The sequence below is a fragment of the Haliotis asinina genome, chromosome 8 (assembly GCF_037392515.1).
Source record: "Haliotis asinina isolate JCU_RB_2024 chromosome 8, JCU_Hal_asi_v2, whole genome shotgun sequence".
NCBI lineage: Eukaryota > Metazoa > Mollusca > Gastropoda > Lepetellida > Haliotidae > Haliotis > Haliotis asinina.
Genome location: NC_090287.1, coordinates 52,248,951 through 52,276,925, shown reverse-complemented (window position 1 = coordinate 52,276,925; position 27,975 = coordinate 52,248,951). Strand labels below are relative to the sequence as shown.

The window sequence follows — 27,975 nt, the reverse complement described above, 5'->3', positions numbered from 1 at the left end:
AGAACTCTCTCGATCATGGCCTGTTTTTTTTTAAAGTACAAAGTTCATTCACTTCACAAGCTTACCGCTATTGGTCCAACACACTCTGACGAGAGCGTGAAGCCGGGAGCGGAATATTCTCTTGTCTTGTAGATCTACGCTTTTTCGTTTAGGTAGACATGCAGTTGAACAGGGCTCGGGGCACTGCCAGGAGTTCGAAGTGCCGTTTTGGGTTGTTCTTCACAAGCGCATCGCGCTAGCCGTAACCGTACTGTGCATGGCCTCCCGAGGATAGCTCCGACAAGGGATACTGTGAAAACAGCCCGTTCTGCAGACGTGCATCGTCATCTGCCATTGTGAGTTGTCTGATATATAAGTGACACTCCGTATATTCATTTCGTTTTGGTACCGTGCAAACAACCTCGTTTCGTATAGCTTTACACGCCGATGTCCTCAATGATTTTACTTACGTGTATTCAGGTGTTGTGCAACTAAGAGCATAGATTCATGATTTTTCTTCGTACAGTCTATAAATATCTTGATAATGTTAGATGTCCTTTTAATGTACTTATACCTCCAATTGCAATATCTTATAGACATATTTTCACTACTCACAATTTAAGTTTTGTTTGATGTATTTGTCAATGCATTTTAATGCAAATATTGTACTTATAACGCATTTCCGACATTATGATTGCATGAATGCATTATTAGAAAATACTTGGAAATTGATCCAAAAGATGGATAGTTATTAGACAGTGTATGTCATCACAGTCGTGTAGATAGATGCTCATGATGTTGATCACTGGATTATCTGGTCTGGACTCGATTCTTTTCAGGCTGCTTGGATATTGTTGAGTGCAATGTTAAACAACAACAAAAAAATGTCACTTGGCATGGAGAATGGTTTCATTCATCAGTTGTAATGCTAAGACCTGTCGCATGTAGTTATCTTATCACTAAGACCTGTTCCACACAGTTGTCTTATCACTAAGATCTCTTTCATGCAGCTAAGACAGGGTTCAAAATTAACGCTTTGAGGTAGTAAGGTTACTATTTCAAATCCTATTTTCCAGAAAGGAAAATGCAGTAGCAACAACTTGCTGCCTGGTATTTTTTTACTGAAACCACTTACTTTCATCAATTAGCTGTCATTTTCAAAGGATAGATCTCCACTTGACAGGAGACTTGACTAGACTGCAGACAGATACTCATGATGATGTAATGAAAATCAAACTTGTAGACCAACAGACCTTTATAGAGGTTTTGGTCTTATATACCCCTAGGGAACAGGTGGCAGGTGTGTGGAGAGAGAGTCGGGAGACCTAATACAGTTCTACATGGCCAAAGATAGTAATAGGACTGGGAGGCAGGGGTTAATTACAAAAGAATGGTGCAAGGAGATTTTGGTACCTGTTTTTAAACTAGGTAGCAAGTACTTTCTACCAGCTGCAAAAGTTAATTTCGAACACTGTCAGACCTCTTCCACACAGGTGTCTTAGCATTAAGGCCTTCTCCAATGTGATTTGTTTGCAACAGCTGCCTTATCGCTTAGACATGTTTGACAAAGTTGTCTTATCACTTAGACATGTTTGACAAAGTTGTCTTATTGCTTAAACATGTTTGACAAAGTTGTCTTATCACTTAGACATGTTTGACAAAGTTGTCTTATCGCTTAGACATGTTTGACAAAGTTGTCTTATCACTTAGACGTGTTTGACAAAGTTGTCTTATTGCTTAGACATGTTTGACAGAGCAGTCTTAGTGATAAGACCTGTTCCACCATGTAGTCTCAGCTCTAAATCCCATTCCACAAAGCAGTGTTAGTGCTAAGACCTGTTTCACACAGCTGTCTTAGTGCTAAGACCTGTTCCTCATAGCAGTTTTATTGCAAGCGTTTGAAATAATTGGCGCCCGGGAGGCCCAGCACTGGTTGGTGTTTGAAATAATTGGCGCCCCGGAGGCCCACCACTGGTTGTTACTGTACTGGGTTGGCACTTTCAACTACTTGCAGGCCCTTACGTCCTTCAGTAAATTATCTGTCTTTTGGGCACTGGAATTAGAGTATTGCAAACACTGCTTCTTGCTAAGGCCAGTTCCAAATAACATTCTAAGCAGTATTCCAGCTGTATGGTGGCAGTCTGTATATAGACAGTCAAGTGATCAATAGCATGAGCATCGATTAATTTGGATAAGATGACATATGACAGCCTAGTCAGCAAGCCTGACCACCCAATCAGTTGCCTCTTTCGACAAGCATCGGAAGCTGAAGCTGAATTCTGGCCTGGATCTTCTTGGGATGACATCCAGGGCCTAGATTTTCGAGGCTCTCTTAGTGCTAAGATAATCTTAAGCGTTGTACATTAACATTAACTTACAACTATCTCAATGCTAAGAGAGCTTGAAAAATCTAGGTCTGGAATGGGATCTTGCCCAATCTGCAACAGGACAGAAAATGCCCATACAATTTTTAGAAACAGTTAGACATTTACATCACATCTAAATTGTGTGAAATCCTAGAGATTCAATATGTTCTGAATTACATTTTAATATTTTTGTAATCAACATTGCCAGCTCACTTTAGAAAAGGACACAAGGGTTCAACTGAAACATGCCTCCTTAGAAATTATAATTTTTGTTAATATTCGGTTCTCGTGACCATGAATAATGAATTGAATTCATGAAGGGGAACAGTTCGATTCACCGAATGTGTTTGTGAATACTCAGATGCTATGTTGGTAACATTTACCTGATGACTTTTGTTACAGTATAAGAAATATAAATACAAATCATGATCAAATGTTTCATATCTTCAGACCAGAACAGCCAACAAGTGGTGTGAATCAAGAACTGAACTATCATGAACTATCCCAGATGCAGCCAAGCTTTGACACACAGCTGCAGAATAATATCAAGGCTGGTTCTGTGGACTCAAACCAGGACTATACTGAAGAAAACAGGAGGTGTTCTGCCAGAGCTTAAATTGGGTAAATAACAGTCACTATGGACTCCTGAACAGTTTGAACTTAGCTGCCAGATAAAAATGTAACTTCTTAAATTTTGATGGTTGGAGAGTATGTACATCTACAAATTTTCATCCTTCAGTCAGAACTGTTTTATTTTTTTTGACTTCTTGTCAAGGAATATTAGTTCAGCTGATCCTTCAAAAAATGTTTTGAGTATTTTTTCTGCATTGCACTTCATGTTTAACTAACCTTTATATCATCATTAAGCACCTGTAAGCACAGAAACTAACATGCCCTCTTCTGTAACTTTACCAATAATCTATTTAATATTCGCATAGTATGGATTCCATATTTCTGGAAATCCCACCTACCGCATGAGTTTTTAGTGAAATGAAACTTTTCTTCTTTAAATGTATTCACATACTCAGATTTCGAGTTTCTGGACCTCGTTTTCTATCCATTCCTCATTGCTTACATTGAGAGTTGACCCGTTTACCCTGATGGCAGTCTTGATGTCTTGATGTCTTTCTTTGTTAGTTACTTGTCAACTTATACACCCATGCGGTATGAGCAGTGAATACATCTAACAGATATAGATCTATAAGGAATTGTCATGATTCTATGTCAGGACTTGAGCATGGCTAGTCAACCTGCATGAAACAAACATCACTGCTCGATATTTGCCAATTTAAAGAACGTAATGCTTCAGTGAGTTCGGACCATATCAGTAAGCATTTTGAGAACTTTAGGGGACATCACTCGCTATCCAGACAATTTTACATACATAACCAAAATGTCTGTGTAATGAAGCAATACCAAAATGCAGAAAATATGTTTCTGTTATGTGCTTAATGTCACAACAGCACTGTACTTGTCTCAGTTAAGGTAAATGGGACATTGCATCACTATCTTTTATACAATACAGCATGTTCATTTATTTGTGATTCAGTGATTCAGTGATTGAAGCGGTTGTTATGAATATAGATTATGAATGGCATACAAGAACATTAAAAAATTGTCATTGTTAGTTCTGCAGTGTTGTTTTGCTTATGTGTTTATAAGATAAACCTCATACATATATTTGTGCAGTTTAGGAAAACAATATCAGGTTATGTATTTTGCGCATTTCACACAAGGTACAGTGCTCCAGATAAGGGCTGTATCAGGGTATGTATCAATATGGAATAAAAGTATATGGAAATAATTTAGAAAATGTAGCAGATATCCACTAAGGTTTAGTCTCTGAATATATATAATTTTGTAACAAACAAACCCATTTTAACTGAAAAGAGGACCCAGGGTGACCAGAGATTCAGAACCTGAGGAAATCTAGACTTGCTCCATTTAAGGCTTTAGCACTGCAGAGAATGCTTTGCATTAGGTAAAATACTGTGGTTCAGGGACTGTGAGACGGACTAACAACAATGGGGTATTGTCTTGGAATCATTTACGGACATATTTATTTGAAAAAGTGTTGTTTTATAGTTCATTGACCTGTTTACACACTGTTGTGGTGGATATATGAAGCCAAACACAAGATTCCTGATGTGCCATTAAATTCCACTCAGTACTTTACATGTACTCTTAAGGCTTATGAGTGCTCCTATATTGAAAACATAAGGAGTAAGCGTTCCTGATGGTGAAAAGTTGGAGCCAAGGGGTGTCTAGAACGCCGGTCCTCAATAATAGATATGGCATATGATGAGTTTGTCAGCGAGATGAATATTAATGTGGTGATATTTTCTCACCTAAATATTAATTAATTTTGTAAATTGGATTTCTTGTTAGAGATTACTATCCTTAAATCTGCCATGTGTCTGGCCAGGATATGACAAATGTCATCTGTACAGGATTGATGTTGAAGGTTTTTATGTGTTTGTTTTTTAAGTTAGGTTATATGTCCATGGACTACCAAGTCTGCTGAAGGGAGGGGTCAGTTTCCCCAGACAGCAAACTGTTGTGGTAGGTTTCATAATTCTCCTCATCAACACCATTGACCTCAGAAACCTTAATGACCAGGGTGGTAGTGTTTCAACTTACTACAGTAACCCATGAATATCTCGCTTAAAACTGGATTCAGCGTAGCATACTCATGGTAGGAGCCAGTTAATGAAGTTATTAGTTCAGACTTTCTGACTTGGTTGATGCATATCATCATACATCATTTGTACATTTGTATAGATAGATACTCATGATGTCAATCACGGGATTATTAGGTTTAACCTCAGTTATTTACAGATTGCTGTCATGTAGCATGAATATTGTCCAGTACTGCATCAAATAACAAACAAACTTATGACAGCAAACTCAAATTTTTCAGGGGCCAACATAGTCTAACACGATCCAGTATAGTCCAGTATATCCATTATGGTCCAGTACTGATCCAGTATTCTCCAACCAGGTCCATAGTAATGTGTATGATCCACATGTCCAACATGATCCAGCATTGTCCAGTATATCCACTGTGGTCCAGTACTGATCCAATATGCTCCAATGAGGTCCAACATGGCCTATATGATCCCATGTCAAACATTATCCAGCATTGTCCAGTATATCCATTGTGGTCCAGTACCGATCCAATATGCTCCAATGAGGTCCAACATGGCCTATATGATCCCATGTCAAACATTATCCAGCACTGTCCAGAATATCCATTGTGGTCCAGTACAGATCCAATATGCTCCAATGAGGTCCAACATGGCCTATATGATCCCATGTCAAACATGATCCAGCATTGTGCAGTATATCCATTATGGTCCAGATCCAATATGCTCCAATCAAGTCCAGTGGAACCTTTGTGATCCCATGTCATACATGGTTCAAAATTATCCCATAAGTGCCAGAATATTCCAAAGTCAATATTGTACAGTCCAACATTGTCTAACATATCTTATTTGATCTAACAGTATCTATCATATGCGATAGTCCATCAGATGTGTTTGGGTGCCATAACATTGTTAAAAGCTCATGGCTTTCATTTCTCTCTAAACCCATGCAGTTTGTGAATAATCTAGTGATTAACAGCATGAGCATCAATTCATGCAATTGGGATATCAAAATCAGTAATCCTGACCACCATAAGTCGACTCTCTCTGGTATTACTTAGCTTCACATGGGACTGGAACTTGAAACAAGCATTAAGAAAATTTAATCAGTTGCTGATCTTTCTGAAATGGAAGAACTCTGTTCTGTTTATTGTAAGAGCCAGGCGTCCAGATAGTCAGACTCCATCAGTTCCTATGCAGACTGTCATGCCGCCAACATGTGCTGCTGCTTATGACGTCAAGTACTGGTCAATCCGATCAAGACACTATTTCACAGTTTAATAAACAGATAGTTGCTGAAGTCATGTGAAACATGAATTGAGTATGGTTTTATGCTACTTTTAGCAATGTTCCAGCAGCTATATTTTTCCTTATTGTGTATTTTCAGTTGAATCCTGACAGCAGGTTCACTCATTTTGTGCAATTGATTGTTTTTCAAATTGAATCACTGTCACAATTCATTAATAAAATTTGAAAAACAATTAACATCTATTCATCTGCTTCAGTATAAAAATTCACCAGACAAGCGTTGTACAATTTCAGAGTGTTGATTTATTTCAGACATGTTGTCCTTAACTTGTTCTCTGCATCTACAGAGGCATGCAAGTTCTTGTCCCACAACACCTAGAGTAAATACCATAAACATCTCAGGGAGGAGTCTGGATGTTGAATGGTCGGATGGCTCCAAGTCAAGGTAAATGTAGCTTGGAGAATGCTTGCAAATATTATCTAGTTTTAGTTCTATATTTGTTCTAGTGTGAACACGTTTGAGTAGGATCCTAGTGATTAAAGCCAATCAGACCACACCCTTGTTTTCCTTTCCTGAGAAAGTTTTATCCAAAAATAACATTTGTCACATTTGACCACTTTGTAAATGTTATTATATATTTGTAGTGTTTGTGATGCAGGTTTCATGGAATGTGGCTGCGTCACAACTGTCATTGTCCAGACTGTAAGCAGGTGGACAGTGGTCAGAAGACTCTGGATATCGTCAACATTCCACCTGACATCTCCATAGAGTCAGTGGCCATTTCAGGTACGTGTTAAGTCACATGTTGATTGTTTTGATCAAACAGCACACATTCAGTCCAAACACTTTGAGATGTTTGTACAATCCATGTTCAAATATCAAATTTCTGTTCATGCACATGTTAAACATATCTTGTTCTCCACAAAAAGGGGTTTTAATTAAATTTATGACTGTTGTAGGCCTGTAAGGGAACTGGTCAAGGAGATCGCATGACAAAAGGATCCCCCAAATGGAAAGTCAAAAGGGCCACATCAAAGCGTCAAAAGGACAGCATCAAAAAGTCAAAAGGACCTCAGACCCCTAAACAAAAGGGCCTTATTTCAAAAAGTGTATTAATAGTACATTGTAGATTATACATCTATACAGTGTATGCTTTATACACACTAGTTCTGTTTTTGATAAATATTTTCTTTTTGCCCTTTTGACTTTTCCATCTTGGGGACCTTTTGTCTAGCGGCCTTTTGAGTGCAACCCAGCCTGTAATACATATTGGAACTACTGCAGTCTCTACTATGGTAAATTTGTGAAACAGGCCCAGAACCTTGTACATATATGTTCTTCTAGACATTTTAAATGTTGTGCCTCTGTACTCTATAAAAGTATGTTAGTGATAGTTTCTAATCTTGTAAACTGGGCTGGTTTGGTTTGGCATTTTGATGACGTAGCTGTCACCAGTTTAGATATTAGAAAGATTTGCACCCTCCTGATGAAAACTGATGAAAGATTTTGACTGCCTTAAACATAATACCTGAACTGGAATGAAATATGATGCACAACATGTTTACTCTCAAAAGATGAAACATACAACTTAATGGATGACAACTCCTTATTTATTGCATAGAGTGACATTTCAGTGTAGATTCTTACATCTTTATCAAGCTAAAAGTGAATACATCCAGATGATGACAGGTGTGTATACATGTAGATAATATTTGATAAACAGCAGATTAACATTAGCAATACCATATACTTGAATAACAACTGGAAAAAAATTAGGAGAGGCCAGTGGGTGACTAGGTACAACAAATGAGACTGGTGATGGAAGGAAATAAGCAGGGGGATTAAGTAGTAGTAACAAGCTGATTGTGTGCTTTTATAGAGTCTATTGTTTGATTAATTCTTCACAGGCCAATGGTATATAGTGTCCTTGGTCCCTGTTGATCAAAGGTTTGTGGATTTTGATGGCTGTTAAAGGTGTTCTTTTTTGTGAAGTTCTGAATTTTGGTTGATAGGATTTCGAATTTGTCAAACTTGATTTGATGGGTAGGGAATTTCTGCAGGTGATCAGAGAGAGTTGATTTGTGGTCTGCTTTTGCTGTTGAGGCTCTATTTTCTATTATGAGGACCCCAACAGGACAAGAGGTTTCACTTATGTTTACTCTCACTGACTGGTGAAGCTGATGTGTTGGATCCCTGTTATGGTGGAGATAATGAAAAACTTCAATTAACTGAATATCAGCAATGCTTTGTTACGCACGTATTGGTGTCATTTGACAGTTGAATTCACATATTTGTGATCTTGGCAGATGTATAGTGAAATTGTATAACCAAAAAACAATGTCTGCTTGCCAAAATATGTTATTGAAAAAAAACAACATAAAATGCATGTGTCTCTCGCTTGCCTGGCTGTTACCTGAACTGTCACAACTGGTGACATAGCATTGAAAACAATGATGGTTTGTTAAACAAATTTTTGTTTTCATAAAAAAATCATAAAACAATTGTGGAGAGTTGGTGTGTTTTTCCTATTTACATTGGCTTTGGTTTGAGTCATTTGAGGATATTTGTTTTTGAGTTAAAGGAGTCACTGGGGAGGTTTTGACTCATACTGACTGTAGTGACAAACATGGCTGTTATTCATATTTATGTGTGGCAGGATGACCCACACTCTGTGCGACAAGTGTTTTTACATGCACCATATGTTACGATAATAAACAGTATTGTCACAGCATGTTCTGTAGGTCTGCAAAACAATATATAATATTATTTTTGTAGTTTACGTATGAGTCGGCTTGTCCAGAAATTATACAGACATTCTGGTCAATTAACTAGAGATACAGAGACCTAAAAAGTTGTTTGACAAAATGTGAGTGGCCAGATAAGCGAACTTTGACAGTATTCCCGTACTGATGTCATGGGATGGTGTTTTTCACATTGTAGCAGGCACCTAGCATGTGTGATGTGTTGGGTGCCCAGTGACAGTAGAACAAGATGTACGTGGCAAGGATCAATTAACTATTGATAATACATTATTCCATCTGAGACTGTCATCCAGTGATCGAGGGGAAAACAAAGCACCTTGAGCAGGTCACCTGGATATTGGTGGTATATTTATATATCAATAGATAAATAAATAAAATAAATACTGTGTGTGCTTTGCATTGTGGTGTCTTTCACATTTTATGCGGTCAGGACTCCATGTCAGGAGTTTGTTTCAATTTCCTTAAAGGGGAATGTGAGAGAATTGTATTTTTATGGTGAAAGATAAAGTCATCATAAACACACACACAGATTTTCAAATAAAAAAATATATATATATATTTTAATTTCAAAAACAGTTTCTGTCATCTGAGCTTCAGCCATTATACATTTTCCGCTGGATCTCAAATGAACTTTCTGCATATGATGTCAAATATGCCTAGAGTCTGCCATATTGCCAAAGACAAGGTGGTACAGTAGTAAAATACTTACTTTCAAGTCCAGGTGGCATCGGGATGCACTCACCACAGTCACACATGAGAAATATATTAAAGTATATTGAAAACATCTAAACTGATTTGGTCCCCTGTCGTGATATTGCTGGAATATAGTTAAAAGTGCCGTAAAACTAAACTCACTCACTCTAAAGTGTTTTCGCACTTTAACAATATACCTGAACCAATAAAACTGATTATTTGACAGTTGTTTATATGCCGAACTTACCAGTCTGTGTTCCCAAGTCTTTCGATGTTTAGACTCTAACCTGCCATACTATAGCTTCCTGAGGGTTCTGGGGCCGATTTCTTGAAACAAACTTAAATTTAACTCAAATCTCAAACTGAGTTTGACAATTTGAAACAGCTGAATTTTTATCTCAACTGTATTTTTTAGACTAAAAAAGTCCAAACAACTAAAGAAATCTGTCCACCAAATTCAGATTGTCTGCTATGTTTGAGCTGGATACCAATTTCCTTTCATTCTGGAAAATGCATGTTCCTGCATTTCTCAAATTTGAGAAAAACTTGAACTTAAGTCAAACCTCAGACTTAAGTTTGTTTGGAGAAATCGGGGCTTGTTCTCATCATCACTGAAGTGTCGAAAGCATATTTTCCCCACATTTGCTTGTAACTCTTTTTGAAAGTAAAATCATGCCTGTATTGCTATATGTTTCAGAAATTTGGGGTGCTAGGTATTATGAAAACATAGAAAAGGTACAAACTACATACTTCAAATTATTTCTAAATGTTGGCAGGTGTGCATCAAATAAGGCAATTCTGAGTGAGTGTTGTAAATGTGTGTCACCTCGGATATGTGTTAAAGGGTTTTTGTTAAAATTATTAAGACTGGAATCACACCGTCTTCCACACTAGTCTTTATAATTTATTTCTCAAAGAAATTTATGAAAATGGTAAACATACAAAATGTACTTGAGTTTCAGATATACATCACTTACTTTTCACAGCTGGTTTTTCATATTTTTGAATACCACAAGATGCAGGAAATATGCAAATGTTTGCCATCACAATCAGTTGTACTTTGGACTACATGGCCAAATACCAAATAAATGAATTGAATTTGATCAAGTGGTGCTTCCATTTTGAGGCATTCTTCTTTTTCATCTTCACAGGAAACTTCTCTTGCATGATGTAAAATCTGCTTGTATCATAGAAATATGTGACTTTTAGGATGCTTTTTTTCCCATGTATCACATACATTCACATACCTGGTGTTTGTTGAAGGTGCTGATGTGGAACTGAGATGGAGCTGTGGACACGTTGGCAGAGTGCCACTCCAGTACCTGCGCTCCAACTGTTACTCACAGGAAGCTCGCCACAAACGTGCCGCTCAAGTCCGACTCACAGATGAGTGCACTGCCAAGGTATTTCCTCTAATAAGAGCCCAGACAATTATTTTTTATGTGGATTTCCAATCCTGGTGCTTATTAGAGGCCTGGCGCCTATTGGAGACCCCCACTTATTTTACTGTAATGATGGGTGTCCTGTAATCAATTGTTAGTCAACATTACATCATAGTTAGGGCTCATTCCTTAATTAATGCATTTTTATATGAAGGAAGAATACATTTATAAAGAACAAGGCGGCACATATTAGAGACTTGGAGGTTATTTCTTAAACCATTGCTTTATCTGCGGCACCATTTAGAAGTCCAGTGCTTATTAGAGATTCGGCACTGACGAGGAAATACATTAACTCACAAACAGATTTACAAATTAAGAGGTGTCAAAGAGGTTGCTGCTGTGCTGTTTATATCTAGATATCTAACTGGATGTCCGGGCCCACCTTTCATGAAGCACCAAGATGTTTGTACGTTACAAAGGTAACCTTAGTGCAATGTTAACACACTAAGCCCGAGAGACACTTCACTACTCAACACCTGGAACCCCTCGCTGATTGCCTGCGTGCCTCGTTTGGTCGAGACTAATTAGCACTGGTCACACCTGATGTCCCTGGCAGGTTTCAGGGATGACAACCAAGTGTCTAGTCGTACAAACATGTACTGATTGTTTACCCGTGTCATAAAGATATATGTTGAAAGAAAGCAGGGTTGAATGCATAGCTTGCATTGCAATGTTTTATGTAATGTTATTACAATTTTCTCTTGTAGACCTTAGGCGGCCTGTACATTTATATTTTATCAACATATGCATCTATTCTTTGTATATAAGAGATGAGACATGCATAAACAAATTCTCTCTCTCATATTGTGCGAGGTTCAAATCTGCAAAGTATCTATTATAATGACATACTGTAAAGAAGAATTTACTTACATACCATATAATCTTTTTAGGAAATTAGCATTTTGCTGATACATTTCTAGTTTATATTGATTATTTTAAGGAAAGTAGCATTACGCTAGTCTGACTAACATGGAGCGTTTTTGTAGTTTGGCATTTCATTTCATCCAGATATAATGCAGAAAACATATGTGATCATATGCTCATACACATAAAAAATGTATACTTCATATTCCTTGCATGGACATAAAACAAAGAGTCACGTGATAGGGCATCATCAAATTTCACGAATGAAATGTTTCGTATCTCAACTATTCAATATATCATGAGATACCTGTCACAGAGGAAAGGACAAATGATGGGGTGTAGGTGAAATTTCTGAAGAGCATGTTGGGTCACTCAGCGGCTTATATGGAGATTGACATCGTTTGATATTGTTGATAAGTCGATATCCTGGATTTCAGCTATATCAACTCAAGTTATTACGTAAGAAGTTGTGTACTGTAAACATAAATCCACACCATATGGTGTTATGGAACAAACATACTGGTAATGATCTATGAAATATACACATTGGACAAATAGGAATAGATTCACACTTTGGTGAGTTTATTTATCTCCGGAGATTCAAAACACATTTTAGTGTAAACAGAGCAATTGAAATCCAACCATTGATTAGAGATGGCAAATATTTTCATATTATGTACAATTTATGCACACAACTAGTACATAAAACATAATGGTTTGCTGTACATGAAAATATAATCTCTTTATGTTCTTTAATATTCTCTTTGACAAAAACTTGGATCTAGATTTTGTCAAATAATTCATGCTTGTCCCAGTTTGAGGTGTAGTGACATGAACACTCTTCACTTTGAGAGACGTATTTCAGAAAATCCAAATTGTGCATGTGGGTATCCATGGGAAGACTCTCTCCACTACTTCTTTTCTTGCCCTTAGTATGACTTAATAAGATCAGATCAATTGTTCTACACTTATGACTTAAATTCAGTTCTTCAAAGTAATCAAACTTCAAGCAACAGAATTAATCAACTTATTCTTGACTCTGTTCATAAATACATACTGCTTTCAAACAGATTCAAATTTTTCTATACTACAGTTACTATGAACCCTTTTAATGCAACTTGTGTAGACTTATTTCCAGAATGTTAATGATCTCATGCCTTTGCGGAAATAACTGTTTTTTTCTGAAATAATTCATTGCCTCTGTACTGTATAAATTTGTGATTGTTTTATATTGTAGTTATTGGAGAGGTACTTACATAAGCCTTTGGCTTGTTGTGCCAATCCATATTCATGTTATGTATATTTTCATGAATAAAAATATGTTTATAAGAAAAAAAGAAAATATAATATTGACCTTGAGAAGAATGAATATCCAAACTAAAGCGCACTAATTACAGAATTCATGAAGCGGCTCGACACTGAACTATTTATTGTATTGTATAAACTTGCACTTGAATCCCCCATAATATTTAAGATGATGGGCTTGCCTATAACATACTGAATGCTCAAAGGTTCATTTGATTACAGATGTGCATATATGCAAAAACATTACATAGAGGGTGGGACTCCATAAAGCAAGTTGTCCAATGATATAACAACACAGCTGTTTATTAATTAATACACGTGATAATTACACTGGATTTGATAATTACAGAGATCAAATTCAAATGTTTTGCACGATGCTCATGTAAATTGCAGAGAAAAATGACAATTCAAATCAACCTGAAACTTTCAACAGCTTGAACAAAAATGCTTGAAATATTGTTGTGTGGTTTACATGTAATAACATATGATATTACTTCGAGCAATGTCTATGACATTTTTAATTACCTACTTACTGTGGTTTGTAACAGACACAGCAAAATATTTAATGGTACAATGCATGAAACATGTTTCTGGTGTCCTCTGCTGGGTAATGCCTGGAATAAAACAAGATGGAGCATTAGTCCAATTGACAGATACCACTGACAGCAGTAAGAAACTCAAGCCTTGAAATGCTGTTTAGTGTCATAGGGTTGATATAGTTCACATGATATGGAAATAATACCCTTGGTATTAGAGGAGCAATTTTAAAACGAAAGGATGAGGTACTTCAGTAACCCCCAATTTATGGAAGTAAAGGGGTTTGATGTTTTTTTTGTTTGTATATGTATATATATTTTTGTGGGGAGTATGTATTTGTATATATACATGAAAAAACCTGGATTTCTGTAGTTCCAGTTATTGATGTCGTTCTGTTCCACGCATAAAAAATTAGCTATAAGATGTTTGTTTTTTAAGATTGACTCTTTAGACACTATATTGTGAGTCTCATGTTCCTGTGTATTTCAGAGCATCCCGGCCCTGTCATACAGTGATGTGATGCAGTCCCAGACCCACAGCCTGAAGTAGGTTGATTGTGCAGAGAAAGGGTTGCAGTGGGATAGCCCAGCTAATAGACTGGCTGCTGTAACAGTGGGACACAAAGTAGCTCTCAGTGTCTATTTTCAGAAAAGATAGAAATTGGAGATGTAATTATTGTAGGCAATATTGTGACAGAGTTGGAATTGTTCCATGGAATATGAGGTCTTCCATATTAAGGATAAAAAAGTATTGTGAGGTTTTTTTTTATGAAACATTACGATTTTTTCAGATTACAGTGTGTGTTGTTCAGCATAACATGCCTGGAATCTGATCACCCACTGAATGTTATATTCTTGTATGAAGTTTACCTTTTGTATCTGTGGAGTCATTAGTACAAGACCCGTGAAGGTCCAGAGTAGAATAGGCCTTCAGCAACCCATGCTTGCCATGAAAGGTGACTTATAATGCTTGTTGTAAGAGGTGACAGATGGGATAGGAGGGTCAGGCTTGCTGACGTGGTTGACCATGTCATAGGTTGCCAACTGCACAGATGGATGCTCATGCTGTTGATCACTATATTGTTATCATTATTATCATTATTGTTTTTGTTTTTTTTATTTTGTGCTGTTGTTATGATTATTATTGTTCATATCATTGATCTGTTTCATGTTGCTGTATTTGTTGTTGATATTGCTGTTATTGTTGATATGGTTGATATTACTGTTGGTTTTGTTAATATGGTTGATATTGCTGTTGTCATTGTTGATATGGTTGATATTGATGTTGCTATTGTTGATATGGTCGATATTGCTCTTACAATTGATATTGTTGTATTAATTATTATAACATTCTCATATTGACAGATGGCTGACTCTGATCAATCAATATGGTCTTTGTCTACTGACAGGGGTTCCACTAGAACAAAACATGGTGACAAAGGTGAGGGAGAGGGAGAGGGAGAGAGAGAGAGAGAGAGAGAGAGAGAGAAACTAGGTGTGTCAGGTATGCCTTTTTGTCTGTAGGTATGCACAATTTGCATTTTTGATTGAATGCGGTATTAAATGAAACACAACCTTTTTCCCTTGTTACACATTCCATATTCAAAATAGAACATGTTCAGTATGGACAGTAAATGTTAAATTTGACTGATCAACCAGTTGTGTCTTAGAGGTGATAACAATATGACTAAGAACATCAGCTCTTCCATGTTAAATTGTATGTGTAAGTACATATATAATAATGTTATTCGCAAATATTGAAACATCTTTCTGACCGTCCTTGAATTATGCACCCATCCCTGAACTTGTGTTTGAGTGTCGCTATCTTTGAGTCTACAGACCTGTAAAAATCTGGGTTGGAATTGATCTTCAGCGTCCCATGCTTGTTGTTAAGAGCAACTAACGAGATCAGGTAGTGAGGCTCACTGACTTGGTTGACACTTGTCATTGTATGCAGTTTGCATAGATCGATGGTCATGCTGTTGATCACTGGCTTGTATGACACAGACTTGATAATTTACAGACTGCAGCCATATAGCTGGACTAATGCTGAGTGCTGCATAGAACCAAACTTACTCACTTTGAATTCATGTTTTTGTTTCTAGGTTGCAGAGCTGATTGACAGGCCTCAACACACCATATATGGAGATGTAAGTTAATGTTTACATCTTTGGCCCATTCCACAGATCGGAGTATTATGATGACTATTCTGATGACAAATGTTTTATCAGTCCACACAATGCACACAGTCTGGTATTTATCCATGTGCCACTGCTAAATTATTTGTAGAATTTTGTTTTGATTCTTTGATATTTATCTATGCATAGATTTGTTCCACTTTCCATTCTTGGCATTTTTTTCAATTTCACTTTGATATCAATTGATATTTAGTAAACAGTTGTCAGTCTCTATGATCTATATTGGCATCCCTAATGCTTTTTAATTTGTATTTATTACTGTTTTAATTGCTTTAGAAACTTCGTTCTAGTGGAACCCCTGTCACTAGGCAGAGACCATATTGGTTGATCAGTGTCAGCCATGTTTGTATGTTATTTGGTGGCAAACATTTTAGTGGGGTTTAATGTTCAAGATTATTGCTCTCATTTAGTGATATATGTATATCAACCATATTTTATTGCGTTTTGATCAAACCACTGACTTCTTGGATATTGGGTGAATGCTCTATCTGCTGTACCATGTAGGTGGACATTAAAAAAATATAGAGCTCAAGACAGCTGTTGCCTGTAGTGAATTGAGCAAATTGGTTGAATTTAACTGTAAGAATTTACAGTTTCAACAGGTAAAAATCTTACCACTTGCTCAAACAGGCATAGATTAGTTCTTTTAAAGGCCAAGTCATATAATAAAGGCAAATTAGTTATTCAAGCCATCACTTTGTATGTAGTACATTTTGTTATTTTTTTGAGTGGCATTTTAGAAGCTGGGAAGTACAATATAGATAAGCCTAAAGAATAACAGCTTCTTTATTTTGCAAGTGTGATGTTTCAACATAGATTCAACACAGCACTTTTTTTCCAAACAGTAACATCTACCATTAAAATATACAGCTATTATAGTTTTTGAAACATTCTGCAGGTTATTCTATACAAAAATATTATAATTAAAGTTTAAATATTCTCAAAACTTAGTTGGCTTGACTTTGTTTTTTTAGTCGTTTGATGTAGTGAGCACCCCTCGTCCAATCAACATCGCCTACTCTAGTGTTGGCCTTGACCTTCACATGGACCTTGTGTACTATGAGTCTCCCCCTGGTCTGCAGCTTCTATTTGCTAGAAGGTGACATTTTGATTTGATTAAAATACAGGACATCATGTGAATGTTTCATCTGTAGCAGCTGCAACTATAGTAGCAAATATGCAGTGTACTCTTAAAAAAAGTAGGTGATGATGAACTTTCAATTTGGATAGGAAGTGAAAACGTTAACTGACATTTCGAGGACAGACATCTTATGAACACTCCACCATTTCCCTCTATTATCACTCCTAAATACAACGCATGATATGCATGTGCACAACGCAGTAGCCCCATACACATGCATGGGGTCCTGTTCCTGATTTTGATGTTTTTTTCAAGAAGTTCAAGAAATCGTTTAGAACATTAATTTTGACAATCATCTTACATCACACATTTGTAAGTTTCTAGTGGGTTGTTTTCAAATGAAAATCGTATACATGCAAATTACATGCCACACACCAATCATCTTTCAAAAGCAACTACATTCCAAATAACTATGGTTGTAAAGTGCAAATAGTGATGCACTCTCAAAACATTCAATAATATCATATCAACATTGATTGACTCTGATAAATCTCCAATTAAATATTTTTAATCGTAAATAAAATAAAATGAAGAACCCCTACTTTTTTTCAAGAGTATATATCAACAATATTTACAGTAGCAGAATTGTGATAGTAGTCTGAATACCAAGGATAATACAAAATGAATCTCAGCTTTAACGTTGCTACTGATGTGCACACAGTCCAGATGTGGCGTTAAAGATTGATCTCAAACGATCATTTTATGTAACTAGAGGGATCATATGATCAGGCTGATTATCATCATAACATGACACGCAGGAAGACTTTGCTCATAATATCTATCACTGGATTGTCAGGTTCAGACTTTATCATTAAAAGCATCATCATATAGCTGTAATATTTAGATAATATGGAAGTATGATGTTTGATAACATAACTGTGCAGCAGTGAACTGTAGTAGTCTTCAGTGGTTTATGTAGATCTGTTCCGAGGATAATCAACAAGAAGTCAGCAGCAAATGTCCATAAAAATTCCCAAATTCTAATAATTAATTTCCAAGTATTGACTTATTACAGGGCTTTTTACTGGTCACATGCACTTTACTGACCAATTTGAGCATCATTATGTCTTTTTCAAAATATTGTCTGCCAAGGCCACTTTGTTTATTGCAATGGATTAACCACCTGATCCTTATTCTCGAAACATTCGTAGCCATGCAAGCTCTTTATTTTGATCATAGCCAAAGTGTTTAGAATGAGTTTAAGAAGTTTGTGGAGCTACAAATGTTTTGAGAATAGCTCGAACGTGGAAACAAATGATCTGAAACCAGGGTGTCACCAAGATGATACTGTTCTGGCTTAATGAGTAGTATATGGTTTCAGTCTTTTAAGCTTACGATAATAAATTTCAGATTTGACAAGTGTGTTGAGGGTGGAGAGAGCGTATTCCTTGATGTGTTCCGAGTGGCAGAAGATTTCAGGAAACAGAACCCAGGACACTTTCAGTCCCTTGTAGAGGTTCCTGCAACATTCCAGAAGGTGCATTATGACAGGTACAATGTCCTTAAGTGTCCCAAGAATGTCTAGGGACCATGTCCTTTTCAGCAATATTCCAGCAATCTCTCATCAGGCCCATTTCTGGTGTCCACTACCATGATACTGGTGGAATTTTCCTAAAAGTGGTGTAAAATCCAGCTCACTCACTCATTCTCCCGCAGGGGACACACAAGTTGACTTCACACATTGTACCCTCATCGGTAAAGAGGGTGCTTTGGAGGTGACAAATGAAGGCTTTAATTCATTCTCTTCCCACAGAGGTTACTCGTCATATCTTCCTACGAAGCTCTGTTCTAATACGGCCATATTTCGCGGTTCTCATAAAATCCTCTTGTGGCAAAAAATGGCAGCAGATTTATCTCCCTTTTTTTCTGTCCAATCAGAACATGTGTTACATCGACTTAGATTCAACTTGACAAATGCAAGCAATGTGGAGAAACAAATATGACATGACTGAGTTCTGTCTAGAAGACACATTTGAGTATCACGCTTGAGAAGAGGTTCTAGTTTTCACAATACATCCGGAAATTACCAAGATCTTGCGAACAATCACTTTTAAAACAAGGTCGCTGATTGCACTACTAAATCTGATTACCTCCAATCAGGAGTGTTGAACACTCGCACCATGAAAGGGTTGAGTATCACGCTTGAGAAGAGGTTCTAGTTTTCACAATACATCCGGAAATTACCAAGATCTTGCGAACAATCACTTTTAAAACAAGGTGGCTGATTGCACTACTAAATCTGATTATCTCTAATCAGGAGTGTTGAACACTCGCACCATGAAAGGGTTGTTCAGTGTGGGAAATAGCCTCTGGCCGGCTAGCCCACGGCTAGTACAACTCCAGTTGGGCAAGTAAATCTCCACAGTCACTCACCCAGCTGGCTAGTGATTTTTCATGTGGTCATTTTGTAAATATATCACTCTCTCCTACTTATTAAGTTCTAATACACTTTAAAATCATTCAAGGTTATGGCCTTTTGAAATGCTCATGAAACCTGTGTCATGCCCACAACATCTTATTCGCATCTAGTTTTGATATCTTTTGCTAAGTTCCTGAATTCAAATTTCGGGCTTGTGAATGAATATTGGAATATTGCTAAAACAGGCAATACCTCACTCACTCACTCACTCACTCACTCACTCACTCACTCGCTCGCTCGCTCGCTCGCTCGCCCGCCCACCCACTCACCCACCCACTCACTCACCCACTCACTTGTGAGCCCTTTCCATTCATAAGCCTATGGTAAAGCATAGAGTTATGATGGATCGTAATGCTGTGAATGCTTTGTGGATCGGAACCTGTAGTCTGGATAGATGCTCTGTTAACTAGACTATAGTGGCAGTTTCTGTGAGTGGAGGAACTGGACACAGAGGCAATTGGATGATCTCTATGTCTGTTGAGTATGGCAGCTTTGATGGGAGGCTGCCAGCAAAGATACGTGATGTGGCCACGGTAATGCCCATTTACTTTTCATTTATTTACCTCTGTCACATTGACATTGTGGTGGCGCTAAAATCTGTTTGTGGACCCTAGAACCCATTCCAGAAGTTATCATAATACTAAGATGATTGTAATAGACACTGCCAGCATGGTTTAGTGCCAGCATTCACAGTGCTTTGACCCATCATAACTCTGAAGCAAAGCCAGCGGATCTATTGGTGTTTTTACTGGCGAGTAGGGGATTAAACATGCTTACTACAGTGTGGTATATATTGGGGTACAAGGTCTTCGATTCGGTTCTCTATATAAGATATAATCATGATGCAGAAAAGAGGGAAACCTGATCTTGTTTGATAACATGGAACACATTAATCCTAATATTTTGAATGAATGGCTGAAATGACAATACAAAAAATGAAAATACCTAATCTTTGGATTGCATTATGGTATACATAACACACCTTTTTTTATATTTTGACTGATATGTTCAGGCTTATCAGTGGGATAAAGCACATGAAGGAACAAGAGATGTAACCAAAGGGACAGGTCATATACTGAACAAAAAAAGAAACCTCCCAAACATATCCGTATATAACAAAGTGTGTTGCTAGTGAATGAATCAGGTTTATGAACATAATGAGAATTCACAAAAACGCAAAGAGGCATTCAGCTTTGTTAGGGGCAGCCTTCACAGTCAACAGAAGCGTGATGTGGTCACTTTTGTATTTGACAATGATCCACCTGTATTGGATCCACCTGTATTGCTGTAGCAACAGGACACCCAGCTCTTGAGCAATCAGGGTTGATGTCTCAAGGTACAAAGACTTGTCCCAAGAGCAATCCATACATGTTCAGTTGGACTGAGATCAGGACAGTCCCTACATTTTAACATCTGCAGGTGCAGTTGTGTCCATCATAGACATTCATTACGGTTTACCTGTGCTGGAATGGCCCAACATATGGATGGTATAAAGATGGGCAGGAAGCGGTTTTGTATGATCTAAGCAGTTACGTGAAACCTAAACAGTGATTTACTGGTGAGCGTTGTGGTCATATAATGATTACACAAAGGACAGGGGGCGGTGGGGTAGCCTAGTGGTTAAAGTGTTCGCTCGTCACAACGAACACCTGGGTTTCGATTTCCCACATGGGTACAATGTGTGAGGCCCATTTTCTGGTGTCCCCTGCCGTGATATCACTGGAATATTGCTAAAAGCGACGTAAAATCAAACACACACTCACTCACAAAGGACAGACATTGTCCTTGGCATGTGACATCACACATGACTATCCTGACCAAGGACGATCAGTTGTGATACGTGTTTGATACATGTCAGGTGGTGTATTGCCTGATTGCTGCGTCTCATGGTATGTGCACCAGCCACAGTAGACAGGCCAGCCTGGAGAATTGTAACTGCCTGTAACAATTATAAGGTGTGGCATGAGAATTATATAGTTCTCAAAAATTGTTATCATGTGATTTTTCTAATCACTAGCACATTCTGCACACTTGTTTGTGTTGAACAATTTCACATGCCACAGGGGAATGAAAACCAGGATATTATGCAATAAACCAAATCTGACCACAAGATCCTGAGTCAAGCCTAGGGTTGAACCCGAATCTGACCTTGATTTCAGGATGTGGAGTTGGAGTTAGGCAAATGGAAGTCTTAAGGCACATTAACCCGCAAACTTCCAACTTTCACAAAAGAGCGTTGTGCATGCACCTTCATGGTTCAAAGTTGAACTGGGCAGAGGTGTGATCTTGGACTTGGCCATTATGTTATTCACCTTGTACCATACATTTTCTGTACAATTCATTTCTACTATTGTGAAGTTCCTTTTTTGTTCAGTATATTATGCTGATAACATCCTAACCCCATAACATTTTACGTAACATTATGTAAACTTTTCTTCTCTTTTCTTCCATCACAGAGAGTCTCCAGTTCATATAACTTTCCAGCGACCTCACATTGTCCTCAACAATAGCAATGAGGTCAGTTATATTTTGATACTTAACATTTCTTCCATCCATCCATCCATCCAATTTATTGATTTATTCATTCACTCACTAGTGAACATTATGGTTAGAACTGGTCAAATTGGTCCCATGCTTGTACAAGACAACTAATTGATGGTCAGGCTCACTGATGTATATATATAATAGTTGACACAGGTCATTGTATCTCAGTTGAAGAGATCAGTGCTCAGATGTGTTTATTTACAGACTGCCGCCACATAACTGGAATATTCCTGAATACAGGGTAAATAACAAGCAAAAAACAAAATCATGCATTAATTCCCTCACCCATTTTCCTAAACAGGATTTTGGCATATTATCTATGACCAAGCTACATGTTAGTGTATTTCAAGGTTTAGCTGTGGAGTTAGCCAAACTGCTCCTGATTATTGTCTCCTATATTTTCTCACACAATGTATCTGCTGTTATCCTTTTCAACCTGTTTCAGATTGTGAATGTCAATTGGGCTCCAGCTTTTGAGGGACCCTTATCCATACCAGAGGTGAGAAACATGTGGATGTCTTACATTGAATGATAAGGTGTTGAAGAATTTGTATTGAAAAGTTGATGGCATATCTTATTTATATTTAAGGTTGATGTAGAGAGATACTACGATGCCTACCAGAGTTTTGCCAAGGCTATTGAGGCGTCACCTCATACAGTAAGTAGAGGCAATCAATGCTGTTGATAACTCTGCTGCAATTTTCCTGTGTATAGACTGATAAGGTGTCATGTTTTTGCTGAGAAGCTTACTGTTGTAGTAAAGATTAGTAGCAAGATCTTCCAAAATCCAAATCATTTGCTCTGGAGAAGAAAAAGGATTTTTTCTTTTGAAATGTCCAATCATGGATACACTGTCTTGAAAATATGTTTTGGAAAACCTATATTTTGAAATAGTCATTTCATAGCCATTTCAAACTACTCTATATTTAATGAAGTTTGGTATAGCTGTAGTTAAAGTACTGGAACTGAACACACAAATGTTATCTTGGAGTGTCTTTTGTTTTTGCCTTTAATTTATATATATCACATTTTACACTTTGATATTTTAACTGTGGATGTTGTCAAGGAATTGGTTAACATCTAGTCCAAAATGCTTTGCCTCTGACATTGTACATGGAAGGGATTGTGTTTCAGTTAACGTATCGACTACAGGAGGGTGATGTAGTAGTCTTTAACAACCGCAGGATGCTTCATGGCCGCCACAGTTTCACACTCAACGGAGGTTCACGACTCTTGGAGGTAGGTCATCTTGATCAATGACACTTTCGCACTCAGTGGAGGTTCTCAACTGCTGGAGGTAGATCATCTTGATCAGTGAGTGTTTCACACTCAATGGAGGTTCTCTACTCCTGGAGGTAGGTCATCTTGCGTAGTTCTCAACTACTAGAGGAGTTAGGTCATCATGATCAGTGACACTTTTACACTCAACAGAAGTTCTTGACTCCTGGCGGTAGGTCATCTTGATCAGTGACACTTTCGCACTCAGTGAAGGTTCTCTGCTACTGGAGGAGGTAGGTCATCTCGATCAGTGACACATCTTTGGTTTTCCTCAAACAGACATGCTATTCTACAGGAAATAGGGCCATCTTAATCACTGACATATCTTTGGTTGTCCTCTAACAGACACGAAGGGATATCAAAAAGTAGTCAGTCGGACCATGACAATGACAAATGTCATAAATTCAACTGTTTCTGTTTCTGTTTTATTTTTCTGCATAATATCTGTCAACCTCAAGCAAATTGTTTTGCTATGTACCAGCCTTACGATTCCCATTTTGTTTGACTTTATAAGTTGTGCACTGGTCACGAGGGGGCATGGGTTTATGCTACCTGAGCCCTACAGGTGAGGGGAACATAAACAAAGATCGAGGGTACATCAACCCTTGGGCCCCAAGGGACTTGTAAACACCATATTTATCTTACCAAACACTGCAATGTTCATTTTGAACTGTTTAAAACATGGGTATCAGATGGTACACTTAAGCCAGCCTGTGTGAACCAAACAATTCGAATCTTGCATCCAGCTGTTTTTCCCACAGGTATTATCCTAGTAAAATCGCTGCAGTGTAGTTTCCCTTCTTAATATTCACAGGGACTGTGTTTATACGTTTTGTCAAAAGTACAAAGAATAACAGATTTACAGTTATCTCCCTTAAATTGATTTTCATTTGTAAAACATCAGAAATTTCTGGGCATCATAAGTGATTCAATTTTATTTGAGATAAGGAAGTACTACTCGTGAAGTGCCAAATGAGTTGCCATTGGCAGCAGGGTAAATTGCAGTGTAGCTCACTCGTAAGTATGGTACATTGAAAATAATAGAAAAGCGCTTAGCAAATCAGAAAACAACTTTTATGTATGAGGTAAGAAAGTTTATGTTAGTACACCCCCAAAACGCAAAATCTGCAATAAATGCATCACAGACTGCCGGAAACAAAATATACAAGAAACATTTTGTTAGTTTGAGGTAGGTAGAAATGCGTTAAAATCAAACTTTTATCTTATGGTGTAAAAAAAGCAGTTTGAAACTACAATTGCTTGTTCAAGTGACTCCCCCTTCATGTGTTTTAAAAGAGTGTGTTTCAGAGACACTACCCACCCCCTTCCAAATGACTTCATCATAAGGACATAACTGATTCTAATGTTTTCACTATTCATACATGATGCCAAGGGTTTAAGCTACATACTGAATGGTCACACTAGTGTCCGCTCTCAATATATTGGAAATAGTGCAGGCTGGAATATATGGACACAATGTTTATGGAAGGTCAAAGTGTCCTTAAAAACAGCCCTATCTAAATCTAAATCAAGCAGTCCAAATCTATGGCTGTTGATTATGACTGGAATTCATCCAATACCATTCTGAACATATTTTATATGATATTTCTTCATGTACCAAATGACGTATCATTTTCATTTTCTGCAATTATTTTACAAATATTATACCCAGATTTGTTTTGATGACTCATATCTCGTGATCCACATTACCCACATATGTGAAATTTCCAATATGGCTTTGCTAATGATCCCTTCACAATAAAACGGTAACTTTACAAACACTGGGAATAGAGTTAGGATCACTACTTTTTGATATCCCCTTATGTGCTGTACTACAGGAGGTAGGGTCATCTTGATCAAGGACATATATTCAAGGTTTTCTTGATCAATGAAAATCCTGTGTTGTCCTTGAACAGCGGTTCCCTCCTTTTTATGGCAGGATCATGACTTGACAGTACATCTGTATCTTCTTGCCAACTGAAATCTTGATCAAACAAACATCTGCTGTTGCACTTTAACAGAACTGTTTGCCAGCAGCAAACTAGAGGTTCCTTCTCAATGTTTACTCATCTGTTCCTTGAAATGAACTATTTCCAGTTTGAAAGAAGTATATATGTTTATTAGTAGCAATTACATTTACCCAAACTGGCTTTTTCAGGGCTGCTATGTTCATATTGACCACTTCAAGAGCAAGCTCCAGGTTCTCTCAAACACAGTTGGTGATGGGCATCCTGCTAGAAGAGTTGGAAACCAGGATTGGTTCTGATATGAAGGAGTACCTGCACCTCCAACAACTAGGTGCTGTGCTAGAAGTACAACTGCTTTGATCTTTTGTCAACTTCTTTATTGTGAAGTTGACATCCATAAATCTGGCGTTTCTTATGCTTTCCACTTCTAAATGCCCTTCAAAGATTTGCCCTAATCTGTGTTTGGGCATCATGAAGTCAAGGATCAGCATCTTGACTTGAAGAGGCCAGACCCTTAGATATTCTAGTATTGGCTGTTCATTTGTGTGAGATCTGCCCTGGTACTCCATTTTACTCCCTAATTTTGACATATTAGTAAATATACAGGAAACTGTAACGTTTACTAAATCAGATGCCATTTCAGCCATCATACAATTATGCAAGTATTTTTTCTCATGACTCATGTACTGTTCCACTGTTTGTTTACATGACAGTTAAGGTACTGTTCCACTGTTTACATGACAGTTAAGGTACTGTTCCACTCTTTGTTTACATGACAGTTAAGGTACTGTTCGGCTGTTTGTTTACATGACAGTTAAGGTACTGTTCCATTGTTTGTTTTCATGACAGTTAATGTATTGTTCCACTGTTTGTTTTCATGACAGTTAATGTACTGTTCTGCTGTTTGTTTTCATGACAGCTAAGATACTGTTCGGCCGTTTGTTTACATGACAGTGAATGTACTGTTCTGCTGTTTGTTTTCATGACAGTTAATGTACTATTCTACTGTTTGTTTTCATGACAGTTAATGTACTGTTCTGCTGTTTGTTTTCATGACAGTTAATGTACTATTCTACTGTTTGTTTTCATGACAGTTAATGTACTGTTCTGCTGTTTGTTTTCATGACGGTTAATGCACTGTTTTCTTTACAGGAAATGACAGTTAAAATACTGTTTTGCTATTTGTTTTCATGATAGTTAAAATGCTGTTTTGCTTGTTTTTCGACTGTATATATTTTGTTCCACCAGTTGTTCCCAAGACAGTTAATATATTGTTCCACAGTTTGTTCCTATGTAATCATCAAACCAAAGTGATGTCATATGTTATGCCACAACCTACATTGTGCAGAAACTTACTGCTGATATTTTGAGAATATATTGTTCATTGTTCAGCTGTGAGTGAGTGAGTTTATTATTAGATCGCAGTTAGCAATATTGAAGCAGTATCACAGAGGGGGACACCAGAAATTGGCTTCTCACCTTGTACCCCTGTGGGGAATTGAGCGTAGGTCTTCAGTGTGACCATCAGGTTACCACACCGTCCCTCTTAACATGGTTAAATACTGGTGGTTCTATCATGGCAATATGGATATGTACAACAGCAGGTGCCATCACTGTCTTGAACCAGAGGTTGCAGTTTTGTCTCCAGATGTTGTACATAGTGACATGTAGACCAAATTGCTATTAAGGCTTTTCTAAATTGTCAAGATATATTCATTCATGAAGAAAAATCTCTTTCCGTCTTTTTGTTTTTGTTTGTTTAATGCCACACTCAGCATTATTCAAGATATACGGTGGCAGTTTGTAGATAATCAAGTGTGGACCAGACTATCCGGTGATCAACATCACGAACATCGCTTTTACACACTTGAGATATGATGACCTGTGTTCAATAAAGGAGGTTAGGAACACCTCATCTGCTTTGTAGAATGGCTCCCTGCTTAATTTTCTGATGCTGTCATGAAGGCATGTGTTTAGAGCCTTGCACATCAGTGTATTAAACATGCCATTGTGCTATTATTTTGTTTTGTTTTCCTATCAGCAAGTGAAAGTAAGAGGTTTGTCTGTGTGGTTTGCGGGACAAATTTCAATCAAAACATGTATTTCAATATTTCTTGTTTTATCCTCTATTCAGCAGTGTTTCAGCTATTTGTTGATCTGTAAGTAATTTAGCCTTGACCAGACATGCCAGTGATTGACATCATGAGCATCAAGTGACACAATTCCAGTCAACTGAATCAAAATCCAGTTGGTCGTGTCCTTTAAGCATAGACTAATTATGGTCTTCACCAGTCTAACCTAGTCTTCTTTATTGCATATTTGACATAGCTAGTGAAGATTTGACCCATCATCTTGACTGAGGGATTTAGCCCCTGGGCCTGTTGAGCATCTTTGGTCTCCCAATACTAAACATGCTTAAGCAGAGCAGTCAATGTCAGCAGTTTACTATGCCACAGTCATAGTATCCTCAATCTCTTTCTTGTTTAATGTCAGCATTTCTACTGAGGGCTATGGTGGTCCCTGAAAGGTATAAATCATATGACACACGCTTCTACATCTATCATTGGCAATAAATATCTTTTCAAAA

At 37.4% G+C, this 27,975-nt stretch overlaps 1 protein-coding gene across 1 annotated transcript; it reads left to right on the top strand.

Annotated features, from left to right (window-relative positions):
* Positions 1-57: 57 nt before the first annotated feature.
* LOC137295058 (probable gamma-butyrobetaine dioxygenase) lies at positions 58-27,975 on the top strand. Its single transcript, XM_067826328.1, has 16 exons — positions 58-335; positions 2,796-2,966; positions 4,834-4,907; positions 6,586-6,683; positions 6,898-7,025; positions 10,958-11,097; positions 14,332-14,387; positions 15,207-15,282; positions 15,947-15,991; positions 17,014-17,138; positions 18,531-18,671; positions 22,056-22,116; positions 22,589-22,642; positions 22,733-22,801; positions 23,278-23,382; positions 25,580-27,975. Exons 2-16 carry the CDS (start codon positions 2,840-2,842, stop codon positions 25,685-25,687), a joined length of 1,407 nt encoding a protein of 468 aa, XP_067682429.1. The 5' UTR covers positions 58-335; positions 2,796-2,839; the 3' UTR covers positions 25,688-27,975.